The 20,209-nt window shown below is 39.9% G+C and overlaps 1 protein-coding gene across 12 annotated transcripts in view; it reads right to left on the bottom strand.

Annotated features, from left to right (window-relative positions):
- Window positions 1-20,209, bottom strand: part of vav2 (vav 2 guanine nucleotide exchange factor) — a 196,130-nt gene that overhangs the window by 43,468 nt on the left and 132,453 nt on the right. For all 12 annotated transcript variants that reach the window (XM_044174769.1, XM_044174771.1, XM_044174778.1 and 9 more), the window contains exons 3-4: window positions 13,521-13,579; window positions 4,486-4,554 (exon numbers count right to left, since the gene is read on the bottom strand). In XM_044174769.1, the coding sequence (XP_044030704.1) occupies window positions 4,486-4,554; window positions 13,521-13,579 (128 nt within the window). The remainder of the gene's footprint in view (window positions 1-4,485; window positions 4,555-13,520; window positions 13,580-20,209) is intronic.

Raw genomic sequence — 20,209 nt, 5'->3', positions numbered from 1 at the left:
TATCATTTACCGTATCAAGACACTGAGCATATGTGCCCAAATCTGGGCTGCCTTACAGGTATATATTAAAATAATATGGCGGCACTAAAGAAAATATCAGGGGAATAGCAAAATCCTTAGGTAGCACCTTCTGGGGAGCATGAATATCTATCCATACCTAATTTCATGGCAATGTCTGCAACAAGTTGATCACTTTTGAATAAACAACACTGCATTCTGTACAAAAAATACCAAATGACTAGCCAGCCAAGAAGTACCGCCCTGGGTTTAACAAAAAAAAGTTTTACTTTTAGAAAAAAAAATATCAAAAGATATACAAAATAGGTCCCTGGGCGCAGGAGGGTATTTTTTTATTCCACAGAGACAACTGTGGATGTAATTAGTCCCTGGTGTATGAGCCTTACATAACATTATCAGCTGAAAATTTTATTTATTTCACATACTGCTTAGCTCAGACTCCAACACACTCATAATAACATTCATAACAGAAAAAGACAACATTGGGTATGAATGAGTGGTGATGCCAAGATGTGAATATAAAGTCATGTCAGTGATAGTAGCAATGTAAGGCACACAAATACCAAAGCATTTGGCCAAATGAGCAAAATCATATCTTGGCACCAAAATCCTCGATAGACAAAACATTTTTACCAATTTGTTTACACGTGCATTGACATATATTATCTATTTGGTTTTTTTTGCTTATGATTATATAAGTTGATGTTTGTACGTGTGTTTCATGTGCTGTTGTTTTTTTATGTATAATAAGTGCATTATTTGTGTTTACTTGACTGTAAGCATTATTAATTTTATACCAAAACTCATGCTGGAAACAACAGCTTTAACAGTAATATGGCAATGGTAATATGTCCTGTACTATAAATGCCTTAACCACGTTTGTTACATCACTTATTTCTAGTTATCTACACTGCTTTACATAAAAAAACTGTATCTATATGTTTCTACTGGCCACCTCTATTTACAAAATAGTTTATTCTGAATGTGTTCATGTGGTAATATAAAGTTTAATTTAAAAAAATGGGACTTAATACCTCGTAGTAAATAATACCTTAGCTAAGCTCCATCCATTTTGAAGCTATTTTCTTTTCATGTCAACCTGCCCAAGGGATTAATGGAGCAAAATAAACTGCAAAACAATGACACAAAGGGCTTGGGACACTGCTTCCGAATGGAAATCTATGTGTGCCTTTCACAGAGGAAAAAGTCCCTTGGCAACTGTCCCCGATCCACACCCATTTCATGCTTTGTCAACTCCAGGATGGAGTCATTCCAGAGTGGGGAGACTCGGAGTTAAGCAACATGAAGACTTGACATCACAAAGCCAGAGGCAGGAAGTACGGATCAGGTATACCACATTAACCCGCGAGACCTCAGTTAGGTAAAGGCTGGCCTCTACCTGACTCAGACACTCCTACAAACAGACATGGTCCAACAGAATGCAAACCGGAGCGTGCTTCACAAATACATATACCGGCCTATCATGGAATCTCAATACCATTCATTTATAGCAGTCATTTCCAAGTGAGCTCATACTGACAGCCTAAAGCCTCAATTCACCTCACTTGACATGAATTCTTCTGACATGATATTGCAAATATGGAAATCATCCAGCAAGGTAAATGCCCTCTACTAAACCTCTAAAGTGATACACAGTCAACCACAAAGCTTTTTGTGTATATTTTAGGCCAAGCTGCTGGATGCACGATGGCCATTTCACCTACAAAAGCCTTTAAAAAATATCTAACAAAGGAGTTATACCTCTACATAAAGTGTACCATCATTACATTAGTGAAGATTGAACTTCCAGCTATCCTCAGAGACCTCCGAGGGTCCACCAGTTCAACTCTTATGGCTGCTCCAGATTAAAATGAAGGGTTGATCGATCTTTTGCTGCACGGGCTGCTGGAACAGTCTTCTGTTTAACGTTTGGTCTGCTGGCACGATCTCGGCTTTTAAATCTCACCTCAAAATCAATTTTTATAGATTGCTATCCATAGCAGTTAGTATCCTTTGTCATCTTATCACTGAACTTAATGATGCCATTTTATTGATTTTTATAGTTTGCTATTATATTGCTGTTTTACTCTTCCATGCTGCCTTATTTCCTCGCACTAAATATTTTTGGTGACAATATTGCTGTTTTATTCCTTACATGCTGTTGCTTTTATGATACCACGTCCTGTCATTGTATTATTTTCTTCCTCTGCAATGCTCTTGAAAAGTACTACATCCATAAAACATCATTACTGTAGTAAGATCATCATTGTCCTTTCCCTCACTCTTGCAGTTCAGTCATGCACTAATTGTAAATTGTGCATGCATCAAATATTTCAGGCTAATTAATAAGTCTTTGAGAGCAGGGTTATTGCTAGTGTGGATTATATGCTAAATGTGTCCAACTGCATTAGGTGCAGGACCTGCTGATGAATCAATTATGTGTCTGTCCACTGATGAAACGAAATGCATACATACATACAAATGTTCTTTGTAGAAGGTCAAGAGCAGCCATGCTGCAGAGCGGCATGATTAATTCAATAAGACCCAGCCCTCTGCACCTACAGGTTACACAAAGAGCCCCGTGTGACAACACCACTGACCATTTCGGGAAAAAAACAGATGAACTCAAGATTCAGGCTCATTGAAGGTTACGGGGGCCAAAACCCATTATGGAAAGAGGAGATTTTGCAGGTTAGAGGTTTGAGGCAAATTAAAGACCACCAGCTATATTTAAATGACACAGTATATAACGGGCATCAAAACCTTACTTTTATGCTCATTTGTTTACTGGTGGACTCGGTGACACTTGTTGCTATGGATACCTTGCACTCCTTGTAGCCACTGGATCTTTCAAAAGTATTTTACATTTTAGTCAGATATTTCCTGATGCATTTAGGGCCACGTCAGGAGATACAGGGGCCGAAATGACGAGTCTGACTTCTGACTTCTTTTTTTAATACAGAAAAAAGAACTCTGTATATATTCTATATATTATGCCACTAGCACATGAGGGTACATGATGAAAGACAGGAGCCTATTGTATGTTCTTTTCTTTCTCTGAGCACATTTTGATCCCTGTTTTTTTGTTAAATACAATCTTTAAGTCAACAAATTTTTAGTAATTGCGCTACTCTCTTCAGGATCACGTTTTGTGCAAGATTCAGTTCAGTTTGCAAGGTAAGGGCCCATGCTCCAGGTTTCCAGGGCTACATGTTTGGCAAAGCTGCACTCTAATCTAGTATTAGCCTGCTTGGCTGGCACTCCTCTCGCGAGAGAACATTCCTCATCCGCTAAAGAACGGCACAATCATGTATTCAGCGGGCATATATCTATAGCCCGCATGCTCTCCTTTCTATCTCCCGCTTGCCTCCCTCCTATCTTTCTGTGATGAATGACACCCATCTCAGAGTGGTTAACTAATTATTCTCCATTAATCTGAGTCGAGCGGCTGCTGTCACCGCTCGAACCGCTGCCAACTCCGAGACCTTACGACTCTCTTTCACACCCAGCAAAACCTACCCACCCACCTAACACACACCAAACCAGGCAGCCAGCTGCCGAGGCAGGCAGAGAGGCAGCCACACTAGAAGCCAGAGCAGAGCTGGTGTCACCATGGCAACGGGCAGAGTGACAGAGGGCTCCACGCTTATGTAATTAGGCAGTTAGAGGAAATTGGAAGAAGTGCCAATCACAGTTCACTTTGAAACATTACAAGATGTGTGTATAATGTACATGATGGGTAGAGAATTGTTATGTATCCAGATATGCTTTTTTATATTTCCATATGTATTTATTTTGACTATAAAAACACACTGAAAACCAGATATAAAACGTCAATAATGCAAAAAGTGCAAATATCCTGTAGTGTCATCATTTTTATATATACACAGTATTAATTAGATGGACGATAATTTGCAGCATAATTAGAAGCTCTTTTGCATTTTTACCCAATTTAAAAGCATTTTCTGAGCTGTTCTCATCACGATAGAAGCCTGTTTACTGTAAAATACAATAAACGGTGTCCTTTTGCAGCAGGAAACAACAACTTTTCATTCTGCTGGAACATAAAATCCAGATGAAAATATGTTTAAAGCAATCTCAGGTTTTAAAACAAATACAAATCAAATCAACAATGATTTGTCTTAATGATGTGTGTGTGTCTGTGCCTGTTTGTAATTGTATTCATCACATTGTGAGAACAAAAACGTGTTTACACTGTCACATAGTAAGGACTCGCTTCCTATTCAGGAACAAAAAGCTGTTCCAAAATGTAGGGTTTAGACTTGATTTTTCTTTACGATTAGGGTAAGGTTTAGGTTAAGTAAAGGTTAGGATTAGGGTATGGCATGTGTTTTTTATGGTTAAGTTTAGGGGAAGTCTCCAGAGAAGGAATTTAAGTTAATAAAATGTCCTCCTAAGTGACAAAAACAAGTTTGTGTGGGTGTTTGTTGTTGAATGCATACTTACTCTGCCAGCTCCTCAAGGCTCCGGTACACATCATCCTCATTCAGAGCTGTGTCCTCTGATGGAAAGGGCCTGGTACACACACAAAAACACACACACACACACACACATACATGAAGAGTGAGAGAGGGTACAAAATACTTTATTGCTACACACACCACAGTGTCGCAGGTAGAAAAATAACCAGTCAGACACTGCGTGTTCTATCTGCCAGGTTGTCACTCTCAGCTCCATCACCTCAGTAGCACAACAGCAGGATGTATTCAACAGAGGACCCCATCAGTCACAAACAACATTGTCAAAACACATCAACACACTGCTGCTGACAGATAAAAAAACCTGGTATCTTCCCATAGCCAACTTTCTCAGGAATTCAGGAAGGAAAACAGCTTTTTTTTTTCCAGACGGATGGCCGTGTGTCCTATAAATCCTCTCAGGAGGGGGGTTGGGCAGCTTTCAAGGACCCTCGGGGACAATGTAGAGCAATATAACATATTGAAAATGACAAAGTTTAGAGCTGTAATTTTTTTTACACAGAAAACGTGACCTTCTCTACTATGTACACTTTATGTTGTAAAACATGGTTAGGATGCAAGGTACATTAGCATAAATGAAGGCGTTCATGTCAGCCTATCGTACAATAATCTGAATGATTCGTCCCTATCCTCTTCTTAAATGTCTCATTCCTGCTTACGCTGTGACACCAAACACAGTACTCCTGGGAAGTGGCAGAGCATAAAAATGGATGACTAATCAATTAGCTCATTAAACAGGGTGGATTTATTTCCAATCTTTTTAAAGATATCTGCTTTCTGCTAACATTATTCTGAAGTGCATGATTAGCTCTCGATTGCCCAACCGTGTTTATGATGTTCTTTTTTTTCTTTCACAAGCGCTGATTGCTACAAACTATAGCTTATTAGCTTAATGCTGTGCACAATTGAAGCCCATTAAAATCAGTGAGGTCATGATCAGCGCTAATCATCAACCACACTAATGTTACTGAAACGGGAATAGCCTGTATTATTAAAATTAATCCACAGTACCATATTGTGACATTTTTCTGTTTAAGGAGCTTGTGTTAGTTTTTTAGGCCTGTTTGTTTGTTTTCACAGTGTTAGCAGCATACTGCTGTTACCATCCTCTCCCCAAGCAATAAATCCCACACAAAACAGCAGCCAGCAGTGGTTTCTGCTACGGTAAACAGCCATGTCAGGTTGACCTTGACTCCCTCTGTATAATATAACTACTGAACACATGATTTGTTTTCCTACAGCCACTGGACACACACACACAAACTGATTATTTTTGTGTGTGTGTATATATATATATATATATATATATATATATATATATATATATATATATATACACATATACACACACACACACACATATATATCCTACACAGCCACATCCTGCTGTTATTTATGTGAAACTAGCATAACCCAAACATGTAAGTGGTTCTCCTTTGTACGTTTTAGGCAGTTAGATTCAAACACTAACCTAATTGTTAACCAAATTAGTAAGCTATTTTACGAACAACCACAACTACTCTGGAGTCTAAAATGCTAAAAGTCTGGATGGTATATGTTTCAGTACATAACAATGTGGCTGTTCTGCCAAAGTAATCACAGAGTCATTGGTTTAAAAAGGAGAATAAGCTATGTACTGTATGACCAAAAAAAAAACATTATTTAAATTCTGTTTACCAGAAATGTCACAATAGTAGCCAAAACAGTTACATTTTGAGAACCCTCAATATGATTGGAATGCATAATAAATCAATTTATTCCACCAGCTCCACTACCCATTGTTCAAAGTGGGACACACCACATTCAAAAAGTTCTATTCAACAGCAAATTCCTGTGCTTCCAAGCCTGCATGAGCTGACATGCAAGAAATGAGCACAAGATCAACAATTCCTACATCCAAGCGTTCCATTTTTAAATAATAAATCAAATCAAGTTTATTGTCACATATACAATCATATACAACGCAATGCACAGTGAAATCCGTTCTCTGCATTTAACCCCTCCGAAGTATTAGGAGCTGTGGGCACTAACATACATGTGTTTGATTGTGGAGGAAACCGGAGCGCCTGGAGGAAGCAAACATGTTACCATGTGGGAAAACATCCATTCAAGAAAGATAGTGCAGCAGGGAAGAGTGTGTGTGTGTGTTGTAGCTCACTGTGAAGTGTTCTGGGAGATAATATGGAGAGTTCCGTGTCAGAGACCAGACATTCAAAGCTCTCATAAAAGCACTCCACTCCTCTCTGCAAGCACTTAGCTCTGAAATCCTTTGACAGTGTTTAATCCCAAGATATGATCAGATGAGACACAGCAGTGACCTGTTGGTGTGTAAAGGCCAAATATCACACTAAGTGAAAATTATAGTGTGTGTGTGTGTGTCAAAAAGCAATAAAAACAGTAGTTCATGTTATCATTTTAGTTGTGCAGGTTTGTGTGTTTGTGTGTGTGTGTGTGTGTGTGTGTGTGTGTGTGTGTGTATGTGTGTGTGTGCGTTAAGCTGTGTGTACCTGTGTGACACAAGCAATTAGCCTGTGTGTAATAAAAGCAATGGTCACACTGAAAGAGTGTGTCGGCCATCAAGTTAATGAATGGTCAGCTAGATAGTCAAAGGTCAGCTCGTCACCCTCATGTGTACACACACATACGCACATGCACACACACACACACACACACACACACACACACAAACATGCAAAGAATCCTGCAAACTCAGCCTCCACAGTCTTCTCTGATTCATTCAAATTTGCTAATTTTAAGTGGTTGACTTCATTAAATCCTCTGTATTTTCAAGCGCTAATTACATGTACTAATATGAAGAAATGATAATACAAAAACTGCCTCATCTGATTTATGCTACTTTCTCACTCAACTGTTATGAACAGAAACACAGCGCAGAAGGTGCTTCCTCCAGAGTGTAATAACACACCCACATCTGATGGCCCCCTCCAATGAAATGTGCATTATATTATAAGTTATTAATGGAGTCCCGCAGGGCTAAATTTAATTACATAGTAGTTTGTGGAGATATGCGCTCATATCTATCACCTCAGTGTTGTTTTGCGGAGCCAAGCACTGTCCGATGCTGCCGTTTTCATTTCGCTTAAATGATACAACCAGGTGTAATTTAACTATGTTTATAATTTCATCAGAACTCCAATGATGAGCCGTCTCTTGGCTATTCAACACAGCTCTATTGACTTTCCTGCAAGCGTGTTAACTTCATGTTTCTCAGGTCTTTGCGCTGCGTGGTCAACCAGAGTGAATGTTGTGGTACTTGCAAAGGTTTTTCTAAGTAATCAGTTGTCTATTCGGAGAATACAAAGTGTATTTGCACCTCTGATTATCCCCTAGCACTGATGTTGTCCACAAGCCCTCCCCAGTTTGGCTTATTCAAATGTTTGTTTTCAACTCATAGGGCGTTATTAGGAAATCCTGGATCCGTGAAATACAGTATTACTTGTTTTTCGCTCTGCCGTGAGGGGCATGAGGGATTGGATGCATGCGTTTGTGTTATTGTCTCTTTTGTTGTTTGATTAACCATAAACAGCCAGGTTACAAATGAAAAAGAGATACATAATCTCAATGAGGCATTCCTGGTTAAATAAAGGTTAACAATAACGCAACAAAAAAGAAAAATGTCTCTTTTGCACTTCATGATTGTAATAAATAAGGGCCCATGTTTTACATCCTAATCTTCTCCGACCCAACTATTTACTCTTCAAACTCTCTTTCCTTCCTTACTGTCCTGCGTTTTCTTGGGAAATATTCATGGAATCATGTCTAATTTCTTCTTCACTGTCCTTAAAGCCAATGCTGGCGTAAAGGGATTTGTTTGCACAGGTGTGCCAGACAAAGCCGCAGTGAGCCGGTCCCATTGCTCAATTATTGTCAAACAGCAGAACAACAGTGTAGCTGTTAGTTGTGAACGCAGCTCAAATGGCCAGCGTTAGAAGCAGTTTCATGTCCCAGGACACGGCTTTGTTTCTGCAGAGGTCAATAAATCGCTGGAGCTCGAGCAAGCTAGTGCACTTTGCCACTTATTGTACCATGCCTGTCCATAAACCCTTCCTCCTTTGAACAAGCAACGCAGTTTCATTTCCAAGCCGCTCTTTCCTGGGAAGGGTGTGTGTGTGTGCAAAGGAACATATTAGTAAAAGCCTTTTTCTTTGCATGTGTGAGTTGTTTTCACAGCATTTCTGTGTGAAATTAGCACACGCGATTCATTCAAACGGCATGAGTGAAAAATGAGGAGTGTAATGTGATGACTGCATACTAATGTGTGTGATGTAATTCAGTCACATATGGTTTTTCCTCAGGTACAAAAGGACTTAGGACTGACCTGAAACGATTAGTCGATTAATCAATTAGTTGATCAACAAAACATTACTACTGTATTTTGATAAGCAATTAATCATTTGGGTCAGATTTCAAGTAGAAATGCCAAACATTCTCTGGCTCCAGCTTATCGGATGTGAGGATTTGTTGCTTTCCTCTGTTTTATATCATTACAAAATGTATATCTTTGGGTTTTGGACTTTTGGTCAGACAAAAGAAGCAATTTGAAGACATCACCTTGGCTTTAGAAAATTGTGATAATTATTTTCACCATTTTCTGACATTTTCAAATTCAGTTGTGTTATTTAAGTAATTAGTCTGTTTCTCTAATTATATGTGTGGTTTCTTTCTTTTTAATTTATTTTATTTTTTGATTCTTTTTTTTTTTCTTATTTTTATTTATATTATTAATTCTTATTGTATCTCTTAGTATTTCTGTCTTGATGCTGAGCTGAGGTCTCTCACACTCTACGACCCTGATCCCCGGAGCCCGTGACACACTCTCCGACAGCCGAGATCGGTGATGAACTGGGACAGAGAAGCGTGAGCGGGTTGAAGGTTAGAGTGGGGTTAGCTAAGGACAGTACAGATAAGCAGGAGGAAGGGGGGCTGCATAACGGGAGAGAGGATGACACAGGCTATACTGTAGATAAGCTGTGAGAAACACAAGGTCAACTCCCACAAGACACAAAGAGGATTTAGGGTTTTGGAGAAAAAGAGAGAAAACTGGGATCAACTTTTGTTTCTGGTTTGATTGAATTGTTTAGAGATGAAGAGATGTAGTCGGTATCAAGGATGCAGGTTTGGTTTCAGAAGTGGGGGGAGGGAGACACAATGAAGTCAGAGGTTCATCAACCAGATGAAAAAAAAAAATTTAAATGTTTTCAGACTGAAACATAGCTTCAATCAGTAAAAACTTGTCTTTGTTTGATGTCTGGTGCATCTTTTTATGAGATTATTAAAGTTCTCTCTGAATGGTGTCTGCAAAGCTTTTTGAATCCTAGGCCAAAATAAAATCCCACAAAGCAGAGAAACAATTATTTTCATTTTTTTTTTTTTTATCAACTTAGACTCATCTGTATTACGTTAGCTGGACAGTAAGAGAGCACTGTTGAATAAGTCACTCAAAATGTATCTGTGAATGTAAAAGTGGGAAAAAATGTTTAGAATGTTGAAAAAAGAGGAGGACAAGCCCCTCTGTCCAGCAGAAATAATGCCCTCGGACGTAAGAGAAAAATTCAAACTGATTGCAAACTCCACATGTTGACATCAGACAGAATAGAAATGATAGGACGAAGGAGAAGAGAGTGTACTGTGCCTATGAATATTTGATTGTGTGTCCAGTGTTTCTGTGAATGTACAGAGGAGCATGCAAAATAAAGCCTTCATTTCCAACTGGGACTGAAATGCTGACACAGTGACAGAGACGTGAACTATCGATGCCTGATTACAGTGAACACATGTCAAAGACAAGATCAATGGGCTTCAACAGAACGTCAATGAACACGCCTGTGGCAATGTTAGCCAGAGATTTAACACAGTGAGGAACTTTCCGGTCATTTTAAAACTCAATGGATGGCCTGATGTGGTGTACTTACATGATCTGACACAATGGGGTTATTGTCTGCACATTGAAACCTCCACCCCGAGGTACTAAAGCTGGAAAAGATATTTTAAATCACTTTCCAAAACAATTTCCTTTATACAATATGTTTTTCCCTATTAGCTTCTTAAAGGGACATCCCACCAATTTTACACATTAAGTTCAGCTTATTCATCTTGGCCTCATTTTCTTTTCTTTTGTCTGTTTCTTTTCATCTGTTTCTCACAAGCCTCCCAACTGTATAGAAGTGCAATACTAAATCGCTGGAGTATCCCTCTGAAGGTAGACAGAGACAATAGAGAACAACAGAATTCAAATATAGTTGTATTCAAACCACATCAGGTACACTGTGGGATTTGTTGATTGTTGTTGAAAATAAAATGACAATAAAATTATCGAGATAAAAGGTGACTTTTTTGTTATTACTGAAGTGCTTACTCTTTTTTTCCTAATTTATTTTGGAGAAAGAATATTGAAGCACCCATCTGAAATTCAGTGAAGGAGAGGCACACCTGTTTCCTTTTACTATATAGTCTGAGCCTTCGTCAACTGAACCATCTTGTTTAACCTCAGAAGAGTCACACGGTTTAAGTAAATATCTTGAAGGTTTTCTACTTCATAACTTACTTTAGGAAGCATCTGGCCAGACAACACTGGTGCCATATTCAACATTTTCAATTTGATAACTCCACGTGGCTATCAAGTTAAATCAAAAAGAAAAAAATAATCTAGAAATCTGAAAGAAAATATCTGAATTATTATGTCTGAGTTTTTGCTGTCCTTAATTAAATGATGTTGATATCAAATGTGGGCGAACCATAGCAAGCATTCCAAGCTAAATTCTGGCTCTCTTCATGCTACCTGTTAGTTTTAAAATTGATTTGAAGATTTTACTGATTTACTAACTTTAAAGCACCTTTGGCACCTAGCTCTGGCTCATGGGTCCCTCGAGACCCAAAGTGCAATCTGAGATCCTCAGGCACCGATCTTCCGCCTGCTTGTGAGTGCTGGCTCCTCAACTCTAGAAATCCCTGTGAATCCCTGAGAATTCAAGGCCTTCAGATTCAGTAACTTCTTATAACTTGCTTTCATTGCTGTAGTCGGTTTAATCTATTCAATGTCATTTGATTCTATTTTACTGTTGTCTTTCTTTTATCTCTTGTTGTAGTTGCAAACTTATTCTGAAAAGTGCTATACATGAGCACATCATTGTATAAGTAGACCTGGAGGCCATGAGCACTCTGCTCTAGTACACTACTTACATGTATGGTATGGTATGTGTTTGAATTAGTCATAGCTGTTGTCAGGCCTGTACATAGTTGACAGGGGCTTTGAAGCGAGGCAGAAGAGGTCTGACAGGTCCTTGATCCTGCAGCTGACCTTGCTCTAAGCAGAATTACCAAGAAGCTGGTGAGCAGACCCTTTAGAAAGGTCAGCTGGGGTCAGAGAATATCCCTGTTGTGTAAGTGTTCTGCTTGATAGCAGCACCTTGTTCATGCTAGATCATACAGTACAAGGCCTCAGACCTCATTTACGCATTTATCATATACCTCTGTGCTTATCTGCAAATCCTGTAGCGAAAACAGTAAGACATTTGCTTAAAGCTAAAGCCATTACAACTGTCATATTGATATTGACTGAAAATGCACTAAGAATACCACTGAGAGTCAACACATAATTTCGCATCTCATTGTCGTCAATCTGTACTACAGCTGATATCACTGAGAATCAACACCTAACACAAAAGGTGGCAAAGGCAACTTTTGTTGGGAGAAAGCTTAAATTTGTTGTTCTGAAGAACAGGTTTACATTTTATGTTTTACATTAAACATGATTTTTAAAATGTAAGAAAATTAAGCTTTTTTTTAGTCATAAGTATGACTGATTACCGATGACGAATTATCAAGATAATAATGTATAGTAAGATCATTTTGGCCAAGATAACCGTACTCTACAATTCCTATGTTGACACGTCCCCTTGAGAGAATGTAGTTCAGTGTACCATTTAATGAACTTAATCAATGTTTCCTTGTTCAGGCCGAGAGCCAAATGTGACCTTACTAAATAAGATCATACTTTATTGATCCCCATAAGGCAGTTGTGTTTTCACTTGTCCACCTCCAAAGCAGGGTAAGAGGTCAGGGTAACCCTTAGGGCTGTAAGGAATTCAGTGTTTTGTTCACAGACACTTCAGTGGTCAGGTGCTTGTCCCTCAGATGAAGGACAGTTAGTCCAATTACATCAACACCTTGCTGCCCTCTTTGTGAGAACGTAATATTCCTTTTGTGATAAAGCTAGATTCATAAGCATCTGAACTTTAAATAATATATATTATATTTAATCAATATTCTCATTGCTGAGAAAGTGACTCTGGATCAGAAAGTCCAGAGCGTGATTTACACAGAGGTCAAATGAATGAATTGATTTTGACACCGTACAGCAATATGGTCAGTGTGGACAGGCAGTGAATTGGCCAGCAGTCAGCAGGTTGTGCTGTCTTTATTAATGGCAAGGGACCTGCTCTCTCTCTGTCACTCTCCCCCTCTTTTTCTTTCTTTCTTCTTCCTTCATTTCTTGGCATGGCTCCTAATGGGTGCGCTCTATCAACTCATTAGTCAGACGGATAAAATGGCTTTTTATGCGGTGCCGGTGAGCCACCAAGCTCCAAGCAGATTGAACAAATGAAGAGAAATCAGAAGCCCATTCCAGGCCTGATAAAGCGGTGTGAAGGATTTTCTCAGTTTCACCATTATCTGTGAAAAATGACTACTACTACGTGTATATATAAATAGTGTACTGCATTACTGTTTGAGTGACAGATGGAAATGTGTTGTGGATTATTTTGTGCCCTGCAAGATAACAGTGGATAAAAGCTGCAGCTAATTGCCTAAAAATGTAAATTGACTTTTAAATGAGTAGCAGATGTTAATAGCCACCTCCATCTCAATATATATTTATACTAGTAAATGTGGAATACGTTCATCCAAATGTTTTCTTTGACACCGATACTCTTGAGTGCTTTGGCTGTTCAAATGATAAATGAGAGTTACAAATGAGACACATACCTTATGCCTTTGATTTGTGCAATGCTGTGGTGGGAGATCCTTGACAGAGCAGAGATTACCTGAAATAAACAAAGAGTTAAACAGTCAGATAAACATATAATTCTTTATTGTTTACCATTTTATTTGCTAAATCAATTTTCTTAATTGGTGATGTGTGTTTGTTGGTGCTTTCTTGAAACATCGATGCTGTCATTATACTGTGACAGTGCATTATTCCATGCAGACTCCAGGATTACTAAACACTTTGGGGGAGCTAATGAGGATCAGCCAAAACAAACAAAACAGTAAGAAAATGATGAAAACAGTCTGTGACAAACGTAACAAAAAGATAAACAGTCAAAGGCATCGATCAACTATAAAAGCAGCTAAAAAGCAACAATCAAATGTAAAAGTAACTTAAAGTAACAAAAAAGATAAACAGTCAAAGGCAACAATCAACTAAAAAAATCATCAGATGCAACAATCAACAACCATCAACAAAAGTGACTAAAAGTAACTAAAAGATAAACAATCAGAGGCACCAATCAACAACAAAAGTAATATATTCCACAGAGGAAGAGCCACCATCAAACTACATTGTATGTGCGACTAGTTAAGAAAAAACATGTTAATTTCAGTTAAACGTTCACTGCTCTTCAAGGGTGATTAACATTACTTGCGAGTTCCTTAGCAACCCCTGTCAGGCGTATGCAGCGCCACACCGGACTGTGTGTAAACAACAGGTAATGGTGATATCCAAAGACATGTGGTGCACAGTCACGGATGGATGGGTACCACTTAGAGTTAGATCACAAACAAAACACGTAGTCACGCAGCTGACCTTCCCCATATTGTCCTTATTTTACCTTCTATCTTCTTTTGTTTGTTAACCTACAAACTTTCCATTTCTTCTTTTTTTGTTTTTTTAGTAGAAGAAGGTTAAATGCAGGCCTGTATTTAAGCTGATTTAATGCTGCTTATGAGTCACACACAAGTGGGCTTATGGCTGAGGACTACAGATGGCGGGCTTGCAGAGTCTACAGAGGCTAGTAAAGGAAAATGAGGGAAACATCACCCCAAAACACACACACACACCAAAACACAAACCCTGTCTCCAACGCCTCATTACCCACTCCTGGGTGTATTTCGGCTTGCAACGCCGTGGCAATGCCAGATGTCTCCTCGACAGGGAGGAGAAAATTGTTATCTCAACCCCTCTTCCTCAGCAGGTGTGTCATCTTCAGCCTCTCATCAAACTCCCTCTTGTCTAAACACACAATGCAGCATCTCATTTAAGATGAGCCGATGCTAATGGCTGTTGTGAAGAGAAGACCATCACTTTAGGACTGCGGAGTTCTTGCATTGAAGCACCATTGACCGAAACCTTTCAATCTATATTTCAAGTTGTTCTCATGTTTAACATAACTAGTTGTGTGAAGAAGAGTGGAGGGATTACATGGAGAACTGTTGTGGAGTACATACACATCACATTCATTTACATCTAACCACTCTATGGACGGAAACCTCGACAGGACTATTGCTCGACAGGATGATAGGGGGTTATTTCTCTGTGTCGCTAAAGACCTGTGTAATAGGCAGTCATGTTCATGCTTAATGGTTCAAATGTGGGGCCAGTCTACCATTACACACCTTCTTAACATATATTCTAACTGCACTTTGCAGACAAAGACAGAGAAAGAGGGAGAGGAGAGTGGAGAAGAATAGTTTGCTAATTTAGCTCAGTGTCTGTTTAGCCAATGTTAGGGTGTTTAATAAATCACTGTGGATAAACCCATTGTGCTGCTGGGTGGCATGCTGCCCACCTGGCCATGCTGCAGGGAGGGATCACATGGCATACTGCCCCAGAATCCCTATTACCTCTATTTTTTTTGGTCTTATTAGCCCACATTGTCTTTGTGGAAGGGTGACAGACATCAGAAAAGCAAACATAAAAATGCAAAATGCGAATTAAACAGTTGCTCAGATGGTTGGATGGATGGATGGATAGATAGATAGGTGGATATTTTCAGTATTTAACAGCAATTAATATTTAATGCCGGGGAGTGGGATCAGCTGTGGTCAGATCCGGCTAAACACAGCTGGTTTCAGTCAGGTTTGTCCAAGTTCAAAGGATAGCGGAGCTGCTGGCTTCAAGCCAGAGAGGTCACAGCAGGGCCAAAACCTGCTTGGCCTGGGGAGACAAGACATGAATGTGCCAACTCTGAGCATGCTAGCGTGACTTCTACACATCATCGGGTAAAGTCTATTAATATTAAATCTCGAGTTTCCTTCGCATTAAGTAGTTTGTTCTCGTTTTTTTAGTTTATGTAAGACTCACACACCGTAATGTGAAAAACATGTCTCAATACTGGGAGCACTGGCAGTTCGTGACTCCCTCTGGGTTTGGTAAGAAATGCTAATTTGCAATTTGTTTTCAGGGCAGCTGAGGAATTTGTTCTCACATTGTGACAAGTGCCTAAAAATTCCACTTCTTATTTATCTATTTATGTAGAGCTACAGTTTCACTGCTGATGTGAATACGGGGAAGTATTTGATTTTATTGAACCACGTAAAGGAATACACCACCAAAAGGCTATCTAGAAGTTGCCCCCTTTCAAGCCCAGAGGCTGTGAGTGATACTCACAAGATTTGGATTTCCATTGGAGTATCCCTTTAAAAGCTGGCAGCCTTTGGAGCTGACTTCTTTTATCTGTCTCATAATGCCCCTCCTCTTACTTTCCAGCTTCTGCTCAAAGGTGGCCTGTCTGCCTGATGGTGCTTTACTCTCTCTGCCCGTGTTTCTGGTTCCCTTTCTGCCTCTAAAACACTCTCTTCACCCCCTTCTGATCCTTTGGCTCAGTCAAAGCCTTTGAGTCTCTACACATTATTAATTTCCCTCTCATCTTGTACTCCCCAGGGGGTCTTAACTCTAGGGCAAGCCAGAGAATAATGCCTCTTTCACCCCTCTAGGAATATGGAAAAGACAAGTCACATGATGGAGTGATAGCTTAGATTTTTGAAGCCCCAAACCAATATCTTACCTTAATCACCAGCCCATAGCCCCTGGCTCCCCCTTACCCACATCTGCCCCTTTCTGTCAGTCAGGAGGATCTAACTGAAGACACATGTTAAGTCAGACGGCCTCACAGATGCTTGTAGTTTCTGCATGAGACTGACATGTAACATTTACGATCCATTTACTGCATAAGAAGTTTGTATGCACGCGCGTGTGTGTGTGTGTGTGTGTGTGTGTGGAGGACAGGGCAGGGAAGGGGGAGCAGGGATAAGGATGGCATATATGGATTAATTGGGAGGTGAAGCCAAGTGTTTGTAAACACAACGCCACCCTTACACATCTCCAGACTCGCCACATGTGGCCTCTGTCCCAGCTGGTGCCAAGCGAAGCCTCATGTGACCACCCTGCAGCCAATCAGAAGACCTACAGGACCTTGTTACCCCTGGCAACCAGGCTCGACTGAATATGCATGGTCATCAATTACGAGTCAAATCAAATCAAACCTGCAGCCATATGCTATTAACTGTAGGAGGGCGGGGCTGTGATTTGATTAAGATCTGAAAACATGCACAAGAGGACTATTGACAGACCATTACAAAACACCAATTCTGTTTATATCTGATGCAGTCGTGACATGATTATATCTCGCACCGCAAATCAATGCATGTGTTGGAAGTCATCCAACGAAGAGGTTGAATTAATGAAAAATTCATCACATTACTGTTATGCTTTTTCTCATTTCTCTCTCCTGGCTCTTCCTCCAACAGCTAACTCCCCGATAGTGTGAGATATTTATGAAGTATTCACACTTTGATAGGAAAGCATTGCTCTGCTTATGCCAGCCTGCCAAAGTGGGAGGCATGAAGCAAAAGGGGCACGGAGTGGGAGAGCTGAGAACAGATGGCTGAGTGGGAACCCTGCGCACCCAACATCAATAATAGACAGACAGAGGAGGGACGGCTGAGCCCGTCCGTGTGTGTGTGTGTCGCACTGTCCCACTGCCTGCGGGAGTTTCTGTCTTTTACAAATCTGCCTTTGTTTTTTTTCTTTATCTTTGGGCTCAGCCTCTCTTTTTTCTCTCCCTTTCACAGTTTCTTTTTCTGTATAACACACACAATTCACACACATAAATGTCCAAAATATTAGATGCTCCCTCTGTAGAGGTACATCTACATGCACGTAACTTAAACTTTAGTTTTACTTTATACCCAGAGGGAATTTTGATGTATTCAAATTATTCAACCTTTATTCATACAGGGTGGTCCTGCAGATTTGTTTACACTATTTTGCATAGGTGCTCTGTGTGAAGTGCCACAAAAAAGCCCCCCCAAAAATAACTTCAAGACAAACATTAAAACATACTAAACTACAACTGAAATAAAAGATATTAATAAAAACGACAACTATCCATAGTCATAAACGCCGAGTGATGCAAAATATATAAATATTAAAATGGTCTAAAATGGAGGTAAATTAATAAATCACGCGATAAGATAATAAAATATAATCAAACAACAATACACATATACTCTTCTACCCTCCTGGAGGAAGCACAAACGCGCTGTGTGAGTGCACACAGTACATCTCTAATGGGTTCTTGCGTACCTTGTCTATGACACACCGTCAGTGCTGTGCAACAAACCACGTGAATGACTAGTAGTCTCAGCGCACCAGCTCATGTTAAAGTTGCTGAATGCCATCAGGAGCATGGCCTGTGTAAATCGTGATTGCAGTCAGACTGGCACCTGCCACATTGCACTAAATCCCCTCAAAGCAGACCTTCCAGCTGCTTGATTATAGGGGATTTCACTGCGTATGTCCAAGCAAGAAAATCCTCCGGGTTGGCCTGAGGGCCAGAAAGAGTGCTGCTGCTGACCCAAAGACCCCATTTACCTTCAGTGCCGGACAAAATGGCTGTAAGCCTACAGAGATCATTCAGCCCACACACAAAATGTACAGAGATATACTTATGTCACTCATTGAAAATGTAGGTTAGTTTAACATAATGCAGATGGTGATAAAGGCTAAAGCCTTTTGGAGATGTTGGGTAAATTCCCAGCATTTCCTGCAACCTCCAATGTGAAATATTGATGTGAATATGCGCAGATCAGTTTTTAGAGCTTACTTAGCTTAAGGACCTTGCACATTGATTTGATCTGAACCTGTGCTGCTTGAAGGAAAAAGGGCAACATTGGCTAATATGTGCAAATTGTACTCCATAGATCGCGTAGGCCAGGTCAACACCTGCCACTGTGTTGCAGCCATGTCCATGACCTGTCCCATTTAATGCTACATCACCATACATGGGCCTGCTCACTTACTACGCCTGTATGTCACAGGATGTTTGTACATGTGTGTATCAGCACACACACACTCAAACTGGAACGTATTCACATGTGCTGCGCATGAGCTTTACTTACACACAGGCATATGCAGACACACACACACACACACACACACACACACACACACACACACACACACACACACACACACACACAAATCAATGGTGCACCAACCTGTAAAGCATGCAATATTGGTAGATAGGTCCTGGTATCATCAAAGAACATACCAGGTGTCTGCTGATGTCTGTCATTGACTGCAAAGGATGTGACACCAAATATTTAATATGATGACTTTGTTAACCAGTTGAATAACTTTATTACTCCAAACCCCTAAAATTCATCTGACATGGATTTAAACATCCTCAAACTAAAGCCGAAAGTCAGCACTTAAACCTCACAGTCATTTGATTTCAGAGCAATGTACTAGAGTTCAGCGTCAAAATGACTAAAAATATATCAAAGTCTTAATAGTCTCTGACTGCACTGTAAAATACAGCAGGAGATGCCATGGATTTGGATTCTCTCTCTTTGTGTGCAGCATTTCTTTTCACCATAAATCAAGCTAAATGGTTTGGTTAAAAGGTTGACAGAAATGCTGCCTGAATAGCTGTGCATTACCGCTGATTTAAGCTGTCTGAGCCAAGCGGCACTAGTAATTCTTATAAATTAGCTCATATCAAACAACAATAACACAAAAAGATGCTCCTTCACCCAACAGCAACAGTAACTGATCACTTGTGATTGTTATGCTTACAGCTTATTTGTTGCAAAGCCAGTCCATTCATAATGAATGAGGAGGCAATGTGTTGAGAGTATCGCATCAGTGTTTGGGCTCGAGGCCGAGCAAGAAGGTGGGAGGTTTTGGGAGTGAGGCGGTGGTGAGAGGAACTCGCAGACATCTGGTGACTCAGCAGCGGACCAAGCTCCTTCCACTGAGGAGTTCTGCTGAGCAGGCACAAAACAAAGTTCTCCCTGTGACAACTGTTGGAAGTTGAGATGTGGTTGGTTTTAGCTGGTTTTGGTCTTGAAACGAGCAGTTGATTTATAAGCAAAAAGGTTATAATAATAATAAATAACTTTTATCAAGCACAAAATATCAAATACTTGCTGGGTCCGGAAGTTGCTGCTTTTCTCCCGTTTTATATCATTGCAAGTGGAACGTCTTTGGGGCTGTTGGTCTCACAAAACAAACCATCGGAAGACATCATCTTGGCATTTTTCACAATTTTAGAGTAAAAATAATCGATTCATTACTTGCAGCCTTAGATGGTTTACAGCAGGTAATGTTAGGTTGAATGCCTATGTTGGGATTCGAGACCAAGTGTTTATGTCTACGTGTTTGCGCTCCC

This window comes from Siniperca chuatsi, linkage group LG18 (genome assembly GCF_020085105.1).
Source record: "Siniperca chuatsi isolate FFG_IHB_CAS linkage group LG18, ASM2008510v1, whole genome shotgun sequence".
Taxonomy (NCBI): Eukaryota; Metazoa; Chordata; class Actinopteri; order Centrarchiformes; family Sinipercidae; genus Siniperca; species Siniperca chuatsi.
The sequence above is the reverse complement of the archived record's forward strand: the minus strand, read 5'-3'. Positions and strand labels throughout refer to the sequence as shown.